Genomic DNA, 14,806 nt, shown 5'->3' with positions numbered 1-14,806 from the left:
AAATACAATCCCATTTATTCGTATTCCTTTTACTAAATGTGGGATAAAAAGAATCTATATTATATGAAGATAATACAATACTTTTTTATTAAAAGGCTGAAGAAAAGCATTGGGCTTCCTGGATATACTTTAGCTAGAAATATGAAGATGCTGCTTCAATCTAAATGTAACACAAGTTTGCCATAAAAAATACAGGAAAGGATTACCAAAGCCCTGGAATGAACACTTTACAATATCAATTCAACCCTTGTAAATTTAATCCAGGGTTATTTGTTGCACAAAATCTCTTTACTGTGATGTATGACTTAGTTACTAAGGTTATCACAGCAGTATCCTGAAGTTGCATAGTACATAAAACATTTCAGTTAACAATGCAGGGAGGTTAACTCCCACAGATAACCTACTATCAGAGCGTTAGACCAGATGACATGCCTCTGTCAGCTTTCAGGAGCTATTGATGGTTCAATCAGTTTGTTTTGAAGGTAAAGTACAACAAAAGGGCACTAAACTTATTCAAACTGTCAACAGGGACTATCTGGAATGTTGCTTGCAGGTAAGTAATTTTGGGTGTTTTAAGACTATTATCAAACACCAATGGCTGCAGAAAAAGACAGCTACTAATAACACAGAATGCAGCCATCATAAAATACTTTATGGCAGGTACTAGGATCCATAAATTGCATGACACATTGCACCTGTTTTAGACTTGTAAAATCACCAGTTAAGAGAACACTGTTTAATGAAGAAAGATCCATCTAAATTTTACGTTATAAGTTTAGAAAGGTTTATTTTAGGTTAGAGGTTGGGGGGCAGGATCTCCCTGCCCCCCCCCCCTTATTTTTTTAATCATTTTGAAACTTAGCACTGCTCCATGTGCTCTGAGACTGCTGTTACTGGGTTTTAACATCTTTGCACTGGTGTGAAAAAAGATTATCTTCAGCGATGAGGATAAAGGTGAGCTCCAGAGAGAGGAAAAAAAAACAGACACCAGGAAGGTGCTTAGAGATCCATTTATCACTGCCTGTAAACTGATCTTCTAATTCACAATGGATTGAGGAAATGAGCTATGTAAGTAAAGTTGCATCTTCTTTTGTCCAGAATTATCCCCCCCTCCTTGACTCCCAGTGCCAAGAGTCCTGTGAAAATAAGCTAATAACAGATATCCATCACACGCAAACAGGAACACTCAGAGATGGAAAAAGACCAGAGAATATCACATTTCATGTTATTTCAGTCTTAGTTAAGTGAAAATGACAATAAAGATGAACAATCCATTTACCAATTTTGTAAGTGTTGCATGTGATTAATATTATTTTAACAGTCTTTACACAGACCTGTCAAGATATTGGAAAAGAGGGACAGGCTTGAGGGGGCATTTGCAAAGGAATGCAGTGAGTTTGGGATTCAGCTGCTATTGACATTGGCAAAAGCTCAATGGGGCAAAGCCTTCCTTTGAAGAAACATGTCGGAGTTCAGAAAGGGACAGAACAAAGAAAGCTTTGAGATCAGCTATTGCTATTTATTAAACAATACACAACTCTAGTTTTTATATAAAGAAATACTGTCTGTGATACTAACTCACTCTACAGCCTCTAATGAATCACAGACTTGTCGTCTTAACTCTGCCTTACAAACACGGAAACTAAGACCTATCAGTTACCTTGCAGGTATATTCTTTGTATGTTTCTAGTTCTCTACTGTGTAACAGTCATTACTTAAAACACAGTCCTTGGGTTATTCCTTCCCCCTCCCAAAAATCAGTGATGGTTCACACAATCTTAGGAGAGAATTTCACAGGTGAAGCAAAAGGGTTCAAAGAGAATGTGTAAGTGTTCCTTAAAGGATCACACAGAAGAAAGGAACAAATCTATTTTAAATATATGCAAGAAATTTGTCAGTCCTGATCCAAAACACACATGTGTAAATAACTTTTATGTCAACCTCTTATTTTTGTTAAACAGCTACTGTGTGATTTCATTCTGATCTATTTTTTCAGTAGCTGTTTAGGTTCAGGCATAAAAATTCCTTCAGTTTTAGTGAGTTTCGGTACACTACTCCTTACTATTATCGAACAGTTCTAGGAAATTTTTATTCTAGAGCTGTGAACATCATAACAAAAAAACCCAAAACAAACAAACAAAAAAATCACGTAATATCATAGCATCTAAGGGCCTCAATTCATTTATTACCTCCCTTGGAAAAGCAGACAAGTTGTAGAACATGGTTGGCCTCCTGATACTGAAAGATAATAGCATCACCCGTGAGCCACACTGTAAGAAAATCTTAAAAGTGGCAATAAATTACTTGGGGAAAGAATGTATTGGGGTTTTTTTTATCCTTCTACTAAAAGAAAAGTATAGTAAATTTGTATATATTAGAGTTTCAGAAAAAATAAACTCTTCCACTGGACCTTTAGTGAAAGACTATGGTAAGAACTAGATTCTGTATAGCCCTTTATTTTGTACTTTTATTAACAAAAACTGGAATATAAAACTGTACTATATGCATCAATATTTAAGTTTAAAACACAAAATTAATCTGGCACTGAAAAATTGAGAGATATTTGCCCAGAAGAATGCAGAAATGTCTAGCTCTACCCATATCATAACTGCAACATGCCCTTTGTTTCAGAAAGTGTTTACTTTCATTTTTTTATTTTCTGAGCTATCGTATTTCCTTTCTTTGACAATCATAGAACATAAAAATAATATACCTATTTCAGACTTTGAAGGACTGATTATGCTCTCAGGTACATTATTGTAAACTAGAAATAATAAAAACCTGGGCAAAGTTACATCAGCATTCAAATGGGGAGAGATGAAAACAAAAATCAGAAGGATTGAACAAACGTGTTTATGACACTGAACTAGATTATCTCCTGTAATTGTTTCTTCTGCACCACGACAAAGTTTAAACCCCTACCCCCACTCTTACCCTATCAAACAGCATATAGCTGGCTGCAGAATTTCCATCTGCAACAGAACTTCCTCAATACAGAGGTAAGGAAGCCAGGTCATAAACTTAAACCAACATCTTCCAGAACAGAGGGCATGATGTTGGCATGAGGTATATTAGAGGATCACATAGCCTCTGTGCAACCTTGGCACTGCTTGGTGATGATCATGTAATTCTGAGGGGCTCTCAAGTCACTCAAATCCAGAGCACCTCCTAATACTTTAACATCCGCTTCTCTACTTCAGTGTAGCAAACAACCCTGTGAATTAGAAAAACACCTCTCTATACATGTAACAATAATTATAGTTATATCTTGACTTACTGTGTTAGTATGGACAAATTGGGGTGTTACAGACTTCAATTTATTTGGCTGAACAAAAACATTATAACAGCCCTTGCTCATAAACCCTTACAGTGGCTCATCTCAGATGGAAGTTGTGTGGCTATTTGATATCTATCAAATACAGGTTTTGTTCTTCCACGTACTGTAGAAATGACAAGGCCTCATGCAAACAGTGAAGTAGCACAGATTCATAGATCATACAGATGTAAGGGAATACCCTAGTCATCTCATTAAGTACATAAAAAACATACAGAAGTACCACAGACTTTGATCCCTCCTGCTAAAAGAGAGCCTCAACAGTAAGTTCACTGATATTGACCAAGTATATTAGCATTATTTTCATTACTGAGTGAGGACTTCTAGTCTCCTATTGCTCCTTGAATATGTATTTATGTATCTACATTACCATCCAAATTCAATAACAAGATGATTTAAAACAGATGAGTAGGTTCTGTCTCAATTAAAAAAAAAACTAAAAAAAAAAACCCAACCAAACAAAACACAATAAACCAAAACAAAACTGCAAGTAAACTGAAAATGCTGTAAGAGGACCCAGCATTTCACAGAATCAAACCTGTGGGATGGGAATAGCTGATTTAGCTTGAAAAGTTAATCCATACAAAATGCATGCACTTCCTTTCTTGCTGTTATATCTAAAGAGGACTTCATAAGGTTATCACCATTTGCTCCCCCTGCCAAAGATAGCATATCTAGTATATGTACTTTTAAGCTAATTTAAAATAAACTCGGGCATTTGTTTCCACTTGCCCTTGTTTCCATGTCAACAGCACTTAATGAATGCATCATTCCAGGAAATGTCAATAAGGAGCAAAGAAGAATGAACAAGCACTGAAAACTTCACACATGGCATACATCCTGCACAATCATATCGCTTTAATGAAAATAGGTGAGGTCACCTGCAGCATTTACAAATGCTTTGTAATACATTCTGACCCAGATGATTTTTCACAGTTCAGTAACACCGCGTTTGAAGTTTTCACTGCAAACAATACACCCACAGGACTGACCAAGTGCGGGTACAAGAGAAGCAACCAGCAATTACTGTGTTGACTTCTGTTACTTTGATCTCCGGGTCACGACCTTTGCTTTCACGCAATCTTCAAAGTAGAGATTGTAGAATAGGTTATTTTAGAGGAAGCACTGTTTTGGAAGCTATTTTTCTGCATTTCTTGCTTCCTGTTTAAGCCAAAAGCTTTTAAAACTTTCCTATCACCATTATATTTTAGATATTCTGCTTTCCCTTGCCCTCAACCCCAACATATCCCTTTACAAAGTACCACGTCCCAAATACAGAAAGCTTAAAAAATAAGATAAAAAGTAAGAACTTATAGCACTTATAGCTTTTTTTTTTCTTCCCCCCAGAAAGAAACTGAAGCCATTTTACAATGATGGAAAAAAACATGAGTTTTTAAAATGAACCAAATAAGTTTGCTTATAAAAATACTGCAGAAGGGAACTTTCCATTTTCTTTTCCTGTCCAAGCAGAAGTTCCAATAACAAACATAGAAATGTTTTCATCAATTTGTTCTCCTATACATTTGAAAGGTAAGGAGGAATAACAGGGATGGGAAAAAAAAGTTTTTCTTTTTTCTTTTTCTAAAAAAAATCCCACTCAAATGTTACTATGTTTCTCAGAAAAAACTACTTTGAGAAAAAGTCACAACAATGTTTTTGTGTAAAACCAATTTTTAATAAAAACCTAAGGAAAGGCTTTATTATTCAAATTGATAGAAATGGTATACCAATGGATTACCTGAGGAACCAGACCGTAACTTCTTGACAAAAAGCATAGTTTTATACATTTTCCAAGTATTTGTGATAAAACCTAATTATTTTTAAAAGATGTAATATTACTTTTTATCTCTGTTACTAATATCACAGTAAATCACTGGACCTTGAGTTTTTAAAAATTTCATTTTCCACATTTTTTTAAGGTTGAGATTTTGGGGGTTTTACAGATCTTTTCAGTTTGTTGGAATGAGAAGATTAAGTAAAGCTTTGATTTCTAGCACCTTTCTCTTTCTGGTTGAGGAATTAAATAGCCTGAACTCTAATTGAACTCAGTAGGAATGAAATTAAAGCTCAGTGAAAAATGAAGCTGTGGTTCTAATGGTCACTGCAAAAATTTACAAAAAGAAGTTCCTACTCAGAACAAAACAAAACTAGTTAAAAGTTTATGGTAAAGCAAAATGTTTACATAATTCAGGTTCACTGAAAGGCAATCTTTTGATGCTTTCTGTGTGACAAATTTTCTCAAAAAAAATAAAAATCTTATGAAAAAAATTACTTCAAACCATTAAAAAATGCTGAAACTGGTGATTTCAAATGTTTGGTTTTGAGATTTGAAGCAATACATTTGATAAAATACAAATACTATCTCACTCAGGAGAGCTTGCTGCTGTTAAATCTGTGAGATAAATCTGTACATTTGGGGGAAGGAAGAAAAAAGTTGTGTCCAAGATGCTTCAGAACGTGTATTCAAAACTCTGAATTAGCTATTCAGAGTAAAATTAGCAGAGTACTTTTAATCAGTTCCACCATGTAGGTGAATATATTCCCCTAAAGACAGACAGATAGATAGATAGATAGATGGATGGATAGATGCTTTTGGTTTTTGAGTCTAATGTTGTCTGGCAAACACATCTCATATAATGTAACAAATAATTACGGAAAAGGATCAGGAAGCTTTCACTATAGCAGCAGAACCATAAATCATTCAACTAATTAGAAGTCCATTCTTCTTTCTTAAAAGAGCTTTAATTAACCTAGTTTATATGGGAAAAAATACCCAGGTTTTTGAAACATTGAGGGGAAAGAAAATGGAAGCAATGTTGCAGTTTCCAGCAGATGCATAAATACAATCACTTCACACTTTGACACGGTTGTTTGCCACGATGTGACCTAAAACTACCTTGACCTCCCTGAAATCAACATTTTTGCATTGAAATGAAACAACAGACATGCTTGTTTTGATGTATGGCTATGTGACATATTATAAATATTACATCACATAACCACAGAGGATGTCAATCAATAAAGAATTTTTTCAGACAGCACTAAATGAACCATGGGTTCTTGCCTCTGAATGGCTCCTTTAACGTACTACTTTTGCTTAAATGATTAATAGAAGACATATTGTCAGAAAACATACTTAAAGTGAAAACCAGTAAACTGTTGAAATATCATTCATTTTTTAAGCAATTCTCTAGTGCAAATATCACATAAATTTACATAAAGACAGCACTATTAGACTCTCGTAAGCTGGATAGTAGACATACCTTCCACTTAAGTGTGAAAGGAATGGGAAAATATTTTATTAAATCTAGGCTGCTCTACTTGGTGAAAAACAAAATGCCACAGCTAAGCTTGATTCAAAAGTTTAATTGTTAGAAGGTGAAAGTCTTTAGGCTAATGATAACCTAGAAATCCTTCTCAAAAATTTGGAACAAACAAAAAAGTATATGCACACCCAGGACAGCTGTGCTGCTGTTTCAACCTACAGCATTTATGAACAATAAACTGATGTGTCAAATTCATGCCACTTCCCAATAAACCTGCTTTTAGTCTCTGTCGCTTTGTATTGTTCTATACTAACTCCTACAGCAGAGTTTGGATTACTTGAAGATAAAATCTGATTTTTATTATATAACTCTGAATACTGCGGGTGATCTGCTAATAAAAAGTAAGCTCAGGCTTTGCAAGGTCAGCAGCATGGTGACCAGTGCTGCTTGGCTCTGACTTGCCTCACACAGCCATTTTCAGTCAATGTGAAAAATGCCAGCACACAAAGACTGAAATCTTGTATCAGATGTGAGCAAGGAAAAAGAAATCCAATGACCTTTTTTTTTTTTAATAATCAATATCTCACTTGCCTAAAGGTTATAGCTATGAAAATTACGTCACTTAAGCAGACATTCCATAAGTTTTGGATCTATACTCACAGTCATCATCAGTCACAAGTATTTTTATTTTTTAAAAAAATAACCCTTGTAATTTTTAGCAACATTTCAGTTGGATTAGTTGGACATATAGTATTTTATTAGGCTTCCATATTAATTTCCAGATGACCTTTTGTGTAATCTAGCTCATTAAAATTACGTTATAGAGATAGTTTGGGGTTTTTTATTTGAATCTAGACACTAACTGCTCTGAGTAAAGCAGCACAATATAGGAGTCCTTTCTTCTGTGTTCTTTAATAGTGCCTTGATAACTGTAGTAGAAGAAACTCATTACCATAATCGAATGTTAGCAGAAGACAATGCAACTGGCTACCTGAGTGTAGTGATTTTTTTTTTTATTGACTGTCACTCTTAGTGTATGTAAATGTTCCCTTACCTTGGCCTTAAAGAAGGAAAGGCCATAAGTAAACACATATGAGCACCCACATACAGGAAATCCTGTGCACACCTGCTCAACTCAAACATGTGCTGTACAGCATTGAAATGTTTCTTGAAATAGGGTTCCTGAGAGGGATCTTGCTGAAATGGGGTTACTCAAATTCCCAGGTGTTTCATGGCAGAATATGCCACAATGCTTTCAGAATAGAGTAGATGTTTGTTTGAGACTCTGAGTTGGTTTTAGTTTGATATTTTTCTGGTAATAAGACAAAACTGACATACCTTATATCTACAAGTGAAAACACTAACCTGTACCTCTGGTAGTCATCTTCATCCTTTTCTTTGCAAACCAGTTCATTTGGGCAGGCCATGTTTCCAAGCAAACTGAGATACTGTAGTGAGGGCACAACTTCAGCCAAATGGTCCAAAAGGCTTTCTAATTCTGTTATGTGTCAAAGGTTGCGGGTTAAGGATTCAATGACATTAATGAAAAAAGCATTTAGAGTTGCATCACTGCTGATTTAAACATACATTTCAATAACTGACAATCAAATTTAGTATGGCATTCGGGAAAATGTCACATTAATTGTTCCAAGGGCAAAGAGGGATAAACTTCAGTCAGTTTTTTGGCATGGAATGAAAGAATTTAGCTGTTTTGTCATTCTTTTCTCCTCCTTTCTTTCCTAGGTGGTTCACTACAAAACATTAAAACTTTGACAAAATGATGGATGCTGTGTGGTAAAATGGCTAGCAATTGCTGGAGCCATGAAACTTTTCCAGCATGGAAACAAACAGTTAGTTTCACAGCACATTCATCACTAATATATTCAGTCCACTGGAAAATGAGTTTAAAAAAAAAAAAAAAAAAAAAAAAAGAAAAAAGTCAAACCACAACAACCCATGTGCACTCCCAGCATATAAATGGTTTGGGTGCCACAGCAACACATTCGTAATTACTCAATTACTATATGTGAATTAATGCTTCACTAAGTGCAACTTAAAGACTTCAGTGTTACAAGTATTTTATACATGAAGCTCTAAAGTCTTGTAAAGAATAAAATTTTCCATTAAAATAGCCTTATATTTTAGCGTTCATGAGGCTTTTTAACTTAACTATATTCCTCAGAACATAAATAATGATGATACACCTTCGATACTGTAAACTATATTAAAACAAATAAGCAAACAAAGGTTTGCTACATTCTTATTTACTTCAATTTACATGCAAAGAAAAAGGCGTGATTCTCAAAAAAGATGCCATGCATATGCATGTAAAAAGTTTTCAATGTTTAAAAATTGACTGACTTAGACAATTAAGACCAATCAAGACCATTAAAGGGCATTTTATTGCTCTGTTTTTATCCACTCCTGCTGTTAGAGACCGCAACTATTGTTTTAAATCCCCAGTTCACTTGTGTTGCTATTATTTATACTTGATTTATGTGTTTCTGTTATCTTTGTTATTTTTAGCTGATGGAATTTACTTTATTTCTTCACCTCAATATCTTAAGGGCAACAGAAGCAATACAGAATGGAAACAGTAGCTTCATTGTTAAAAATATGGTCTTCCTTTTGTAAGCCTGAAATTTTATTTTATTTCCAAACACACATGAAGATCATGCTGACCATTACTAATTTTAATATATTAAATTCAATGTATCTAATGTTCTGTCCCATAAGGTCTGAGGAATCATACTCAAATATTTTGCATGAGTGAGAAAAATGAGGGTTTGAAATTAGTTCTATGAATTAATTAAAAAGGTAAAAATGCTAACTTTTAATTTGGCAAAGCCACAGTATGGAATGTTATATGCCAGTAAGTAATCAACCAGACCCTCAGAAAAATTGTCTTTTTGTAGCACCACATGATATAAATCTTCTTTGTCAGCCAGGATGAATTCCCAATCAAAATTTGGTGCTAATTCTCGTCTTCTCATATCTGGACCTCAAGCTCATACATAAACTTTTTCATGGCTCTTCAGGAAGTATGTGACTGTGACGGGAAGGTCACAAACTGTTTTTCCGCACATGTTCAAGTGAAAGGCTTTTTAAAAATTTCCTAAGACTGTTAGAGAAGTGCTTGAATCTGGCACCCTCCCTCAGCCAGGAGAAACAATTTCTTGCAGGATTGCTTAAGTTGCAAAAAGGTTCCCCAAGAGAAATAGTTTATTATTACAAAAGACAGTTATTTCCATAACAGCAATCACACACAGGGGGTTAGCTACTGCAAGACTTAGATTGTATCTGGCCATTTCCTATTGAAAGGGAAAACCAAACACACACACCCCCCGCCCCAAAAAAAAACCCCACCAAACTTTTTGCTTCGTATATGGAGTAAACATGCAGAATTTTTGATTGACAATTCAGTAGAGCTTTTTCTGGGGTAGAAGCTTTCCTCCCCAACAATTTGCTGAATGTGGAGTATGACATGTATTCTAACTCCGATCTGACCATGCAGACTTAGGGGCAAATATCAAAATGTATTTAGATATGTAATGATGAAGAGCAGCGTCAGCTTAGATTTGCAAAAAGCGTAAGACTATGCATCAAAGTCCTATGGAAAGCAAAAGGGAGAGACACCAAATTCACTAAGAATGTTGGGTAAATAACAGTAGTTGACAATGGGCATCTCAAAAATCTAAATCTCCCCAAATTTGGAAATTAGTGTCTAGATTCTAATATCTCATATCTAAACCGTGAGCATTGATTTTAGATGCAGAAACACACCCCCTAAAAATTATCTTGGGCAAGGATGACCAGGAATCACACACAGGCCTCTTACTGTGCAGTTCTGTGTGAGACTCCCCAGATCTTCTCTTTGTTATCATTTACTCACCTCCCTCTACTGAAATAGATATTCAGCATCCTAGCATTATTTCAATTTCAGCTGCAACAGAAACATGTACACAGGACAAACCCCAAGAATCGGATATAATCACCTCAAAAGTACAAGGTCACTAGTTCACAGAAAAGTTGAATCTTTGCAGGCTTGGACAGCCAAAAAATAACAGGACACCAGCAATACTTGAGAACAAACCAACCTGTGGCTTATGATAGTCAACTTTTTTTGTGCCAGAATCAGCAGTTATATCACAAAATAATTAAAATATCTGTTCTTTAGGACTTTAACTATCTTTTCTCATCCCTCTTAAAAACAAGACAAAATGCAACGTACAGATTATTTTTCCAAGAAGCCCCATCCACCTACCATCACAGTTATTCTTTACAAAGCATGCAGGAAAAAATAAATTATATCCTGTTCAAATTCTCATGATTAAGTGTTTCTCAGAGATAAGTCATGGTGCACTTCTAGTGTACTGTTTAGTTAATTAGCATGTCATATACTTACTTTAATCACAATACTGGAACTATATGATGTCACCAAAAACGTAAAGTCTTTCTAAAACAATGCTAGGAAAATACAGAGGGAGAAAATCAAAAGCAAGTCCAAAATTTTATTGCCAGCTTCCTTTTTATGGTTTATTGCTGCAGCCTAAGGAGTGCCATATTGGTGCAATCAGAGCGAAAGAGCTGCAAAATCCTGCTGTGGCATTTCTAAGACCAATTTCAGCTCCATTCTCTCTGAAAAGGAAAGCCACAATTAAATCCACGGACAGTGCTAGTGAAAATTTATTTATTTATTTAAAGCTCTGTGACAACAGCCCTGAACTGATCTTTCTGAAGTCAGTGTCACTGGTCACCACGTGAATATGTAACAGTGATGCAAATACTTACACTATAGTCTGTTGTTTGAAAACTGGTTTAAAGTGTCACTGTCATGACAATTAAAGTGCCTTAGTGTAGCGATCCATCTCCTAATTCAAGTGTCATCATTACCAATCTATTAATGCCTCTTTCTCTAACAGATGTCGACTAAAATAAAAATTTGTAACAATAAAAATTTTAAACTTTTCAGCTCTTTAGCTCACAAGCTAAAATATTAATTTGCAGCAATTATACAACAATGGTCCCTTCCAAAAACACAACCTGGACTCCATGAATAATTAACAGAAACATACTAGACATACTTTAAAATTTCATCGTCATCAAAAGACTATACTGACTTCTTGCACTATTTCTAGTTTTAAATTAGGGAAACATTTACAAGAACTGGGTATCTCTCATACTCAGATTAACTTTTTTAGGCCTCTTCATTATGTTACACTTACGTATACCACACACACATATTTACAGTAGACTGTTCACAGCATACATATGCACAAGCATACACAACCATGTCACCATATTTTCTGTTCAGAAAAACAAATGCTGCCAGCAACACTGAGACATTAGCAATACAATTACTTGGAAAATATCGTACTATGGTGGGTCCAGTTAAGCTGCAGAGCAATATAATTTTTTGCAAGTTTTATGCAACCAAAAATATCCTACAAATAAGTATGTTCTGACTTGGCTATTTTCACTCACTACTGGCACCCAATACCATAGTTTTTGAGGTTCTCCAGAAGGCAAAAAGAACAAGCAAAAGCCCAAAGCAAATGATGCATCTCCCTTCTCTGGCTAAGAATTAACTGTCTATGCAAGCTCATAACATTTTTGTTTGTTTGTTTTGTAGAAAATCTTGTAGCCGGGACTAAAATTCTAGTGCTAGTCAGGACTATGGCCCCTTACAAACCCTTCAAAGATTAGTTCCACAGTATTCAAGACTACTACCAAGGAGGGATTGGTATGATTCAAAGTTAAATTGTCCCCAGGTATTACATTTGAACAAGGTCAAAGTTGTAAACTTTGAGTGGATAGTATAATGCCACTTCGCTTAGTCAATTTTAGGAGAACCTCACAAGCAAGGACAGCCATTTTGATGCTAAGCTGTGCCTTGTGACAGCCAGCATAGTAAAAGACCATTCTGTTATACTTCTGAGAGGTTGTGTGGATTCACACAGAAACTACTGGATGATGTCTCATGTGTTCCACTATTCCAGACCTCTGTATTCTCAAGAGTCTCTTTAGCTGTGTCCTTTCACTAGTGCCTCCAGGGTATTTCTAGGGCACAGACACTGCACAAATCCTTTATAGAGAGTAATATAACGGTCCAGCTGCTTTAAGTACTAAGGACTGATGCTGGTCATCCCCAAACTCCATACCGTTTCCTCTCTTACTGGTATTCTTGGTATAACTATATTCATGGTTGTTCTTCAGGGACAACTGCTGGTCAAACCTATGCAGAAACACAACCTTTGCTAACAGTTTCTAAATGAAATTATTCTATACAACTCTATACAAATGCTATGCTAACATATAACTGTCCAAACAAACCTATACATATTTCCTATCTCACCACTCCATTATTTTTTGCATGTAGTTTGAAGTATGCAAGAGAACCTGGGATTGCTTTCTATAACCTTTTTCTCTGCCAGCAGTTCTTTTTACTAGTCACACACTCAAATACATTGACTTTATAAGAAGTAACCACTCTTGTTCTCTCTCTCAGTGCTTTCCAAGTTGCTCCACCATTTTCTTTCAAAAAGTTTGTAGTCTTTTAAAATTTGTAGCCATCCCACTTCCCCAAAAGAGTTGCAGGAGAGCTTCTCTTGTTAATGACCTTCTGTGATTACAGCTTTTGGAAGTTCTTGGAAGCAAAGAGACAAAGTAAAGAGAAATCAGCTTTACATTCAAAATATTTTTGAAATATGTACACGGAGAATATCAGAAATATCATACAGAATTCCAGACCGCCGCGTAGAAAGATCCAAAACTGTCATTCAGAAGTCTTCTGCCAACTAACCATCTGTCATGCAGGTGCTGCAATCAATCTAACATTAAAACAGCTGGATAGCACTTCTACTGGAGTCATAAATGAGCAAGGTACCTATATTTATTCCCATTTGAAACATTTGCTTCAATTAAATTTATCACAAACACGATGTAGCAATCACAAGCTATTCCACAGGCAAATAGCCTTGAAGCAGAAGTTACCAATTCTCGTCTGAATGCAGTGTGAAAAGATCTTTGCCACCTGAACGCTTTTCCATTAGAATGTGCTAGGTCTTCAAGGTTGGATAACCACAGAAATAGCTTGCAATATGCAAGTATACATCTTCCCGTTCTCTGTGTGCAATAGGATATCACGCACAGTCATTTGTATGCCACGTTCTGGCCTGAGCCCTATCTGGTAGGGAGATAGGGCCTTGAGATAAGGCCTTGTTCACTGACTTTAAAACCATTTTGCTCAAGAAAGAAAAGGTGCAGCACAGGTGGTAATTAACTAAGTCCATATATCTCATGGAGAGCTTCCTGCATACTGAATACTCGGAGAAAAAAAAAATCCCATTCTGTCTACTGGACCAGCATTAGTTTTCTCTGTGTAGCTGGAGTTGCCAGTGCTTTTAAGAGTATTTCAGAAAGCCCATGGTTCCAAGGCTGCAGATTTGAAGACCAGGTTTCAATGGTGTTAGGTATACAAACGTGAGAAAAAGGAGAAATGTTTCTATTCCTGCAATCAAATTACATTTCTGGTTCTCTAGAGAGATCCATCCTGAAACCATATGTCCTTTCTTTCAAAGTTTGTTTTTTGTTTGGCTTTTTTTTTTTTAAACACCTTTCTGCCCAAATGTTGCTCAACATTCCCAAGGCAACACAAAGACAATCAAGAATAAAGCAGCAGCTCGCCATTTTTTTAGAAGTTCTGACATCTGGAGTTGAATTGGTCCAAGCACTACTGTAGGACAGGATAAGGAACTGCCTGGACTGAAGACTACCTCCCTCTTCAATAGATGTTTGGCAGCAGACATTCACATTACTTAATTTTTACTTCCTGTACACTTTATTCCACAAAAAAGATTTTTCGCTTACCAGGTACTGCGATTCTCTAACAAGCCACACTCAGATTTAGCCAAATCTGCAATTGTAGCATGGAGAGCTCAGAAGTATATGCAGGAAGACTGCTGTACCATTTCAGCTTAGATCTTTGTTTAGTGGAGATAGGGATCTGTGCATAATAGGAGACAATTTATGTCTTTAACGTATTCACTCAATCTAAACATCAAGTCCTCAGCACTTAACATAACGAGATTGTGGTCAGACTGGGACTTCTAGGTCTTCAAGCACTTCAGGACAATGTAGGAACAAGCACAAAGGCAAAATAAATTATAATCTACAGTTTGGGGGTTAAACAAATCTGCAACTGTTA

The 14,806-nt window shown here is 35.7% G+C and overlaps 1 protein-coding gene across 8 annotated transcripts in view; it reads right to left on the bottom strand.

Moving 5' to 3' along the window:
• The window catches only part of LRMDA (leucine rich melanocyte differentiation associated), a 744,727-nt gene that overhangs the window by 291,048 nt on the left and 438,873 nt on the right, over positions 1-14,806 (bottom strand). For 7 of the 8 annotated variants that reach the window (XM_050898592.1, XM_050898587.1, XM_050898585.1 and 4 more), the window contains one exon: positions 7,966-8,100. In XM_050898592.1, coding sequence (XP_050754549.1) covers positions 7,966-8,100 — 135 coding nt within the window. Of the gene's footprint in view, positions 1-7,965; positions 8,106-14,806 lie in introns of all 8 variants that reach the window. The other variant, XM_050898586.1, reaches the window with a different exon arrangement.

The sequence above is a fragment of the Gymnogyps californianus genome, chromosome 6 (assembly GCF_018139145.2).
Source record: "Gymnogyps californianus isolate 813 chromosome 6, ASM1813914v2, whole genome shotgun sequence".
NCBI lineage: Eukaryota > Metazoa > Chordata > Aves > Accipitriformes > Cathartidae > Gymnogyps > Gymnogyps californianus.
The sequence above is the reverse complement of the archived record's forward strand: the minus strand, read 5'-3'. Positions and strand labels throughout refer to the sequence as shown.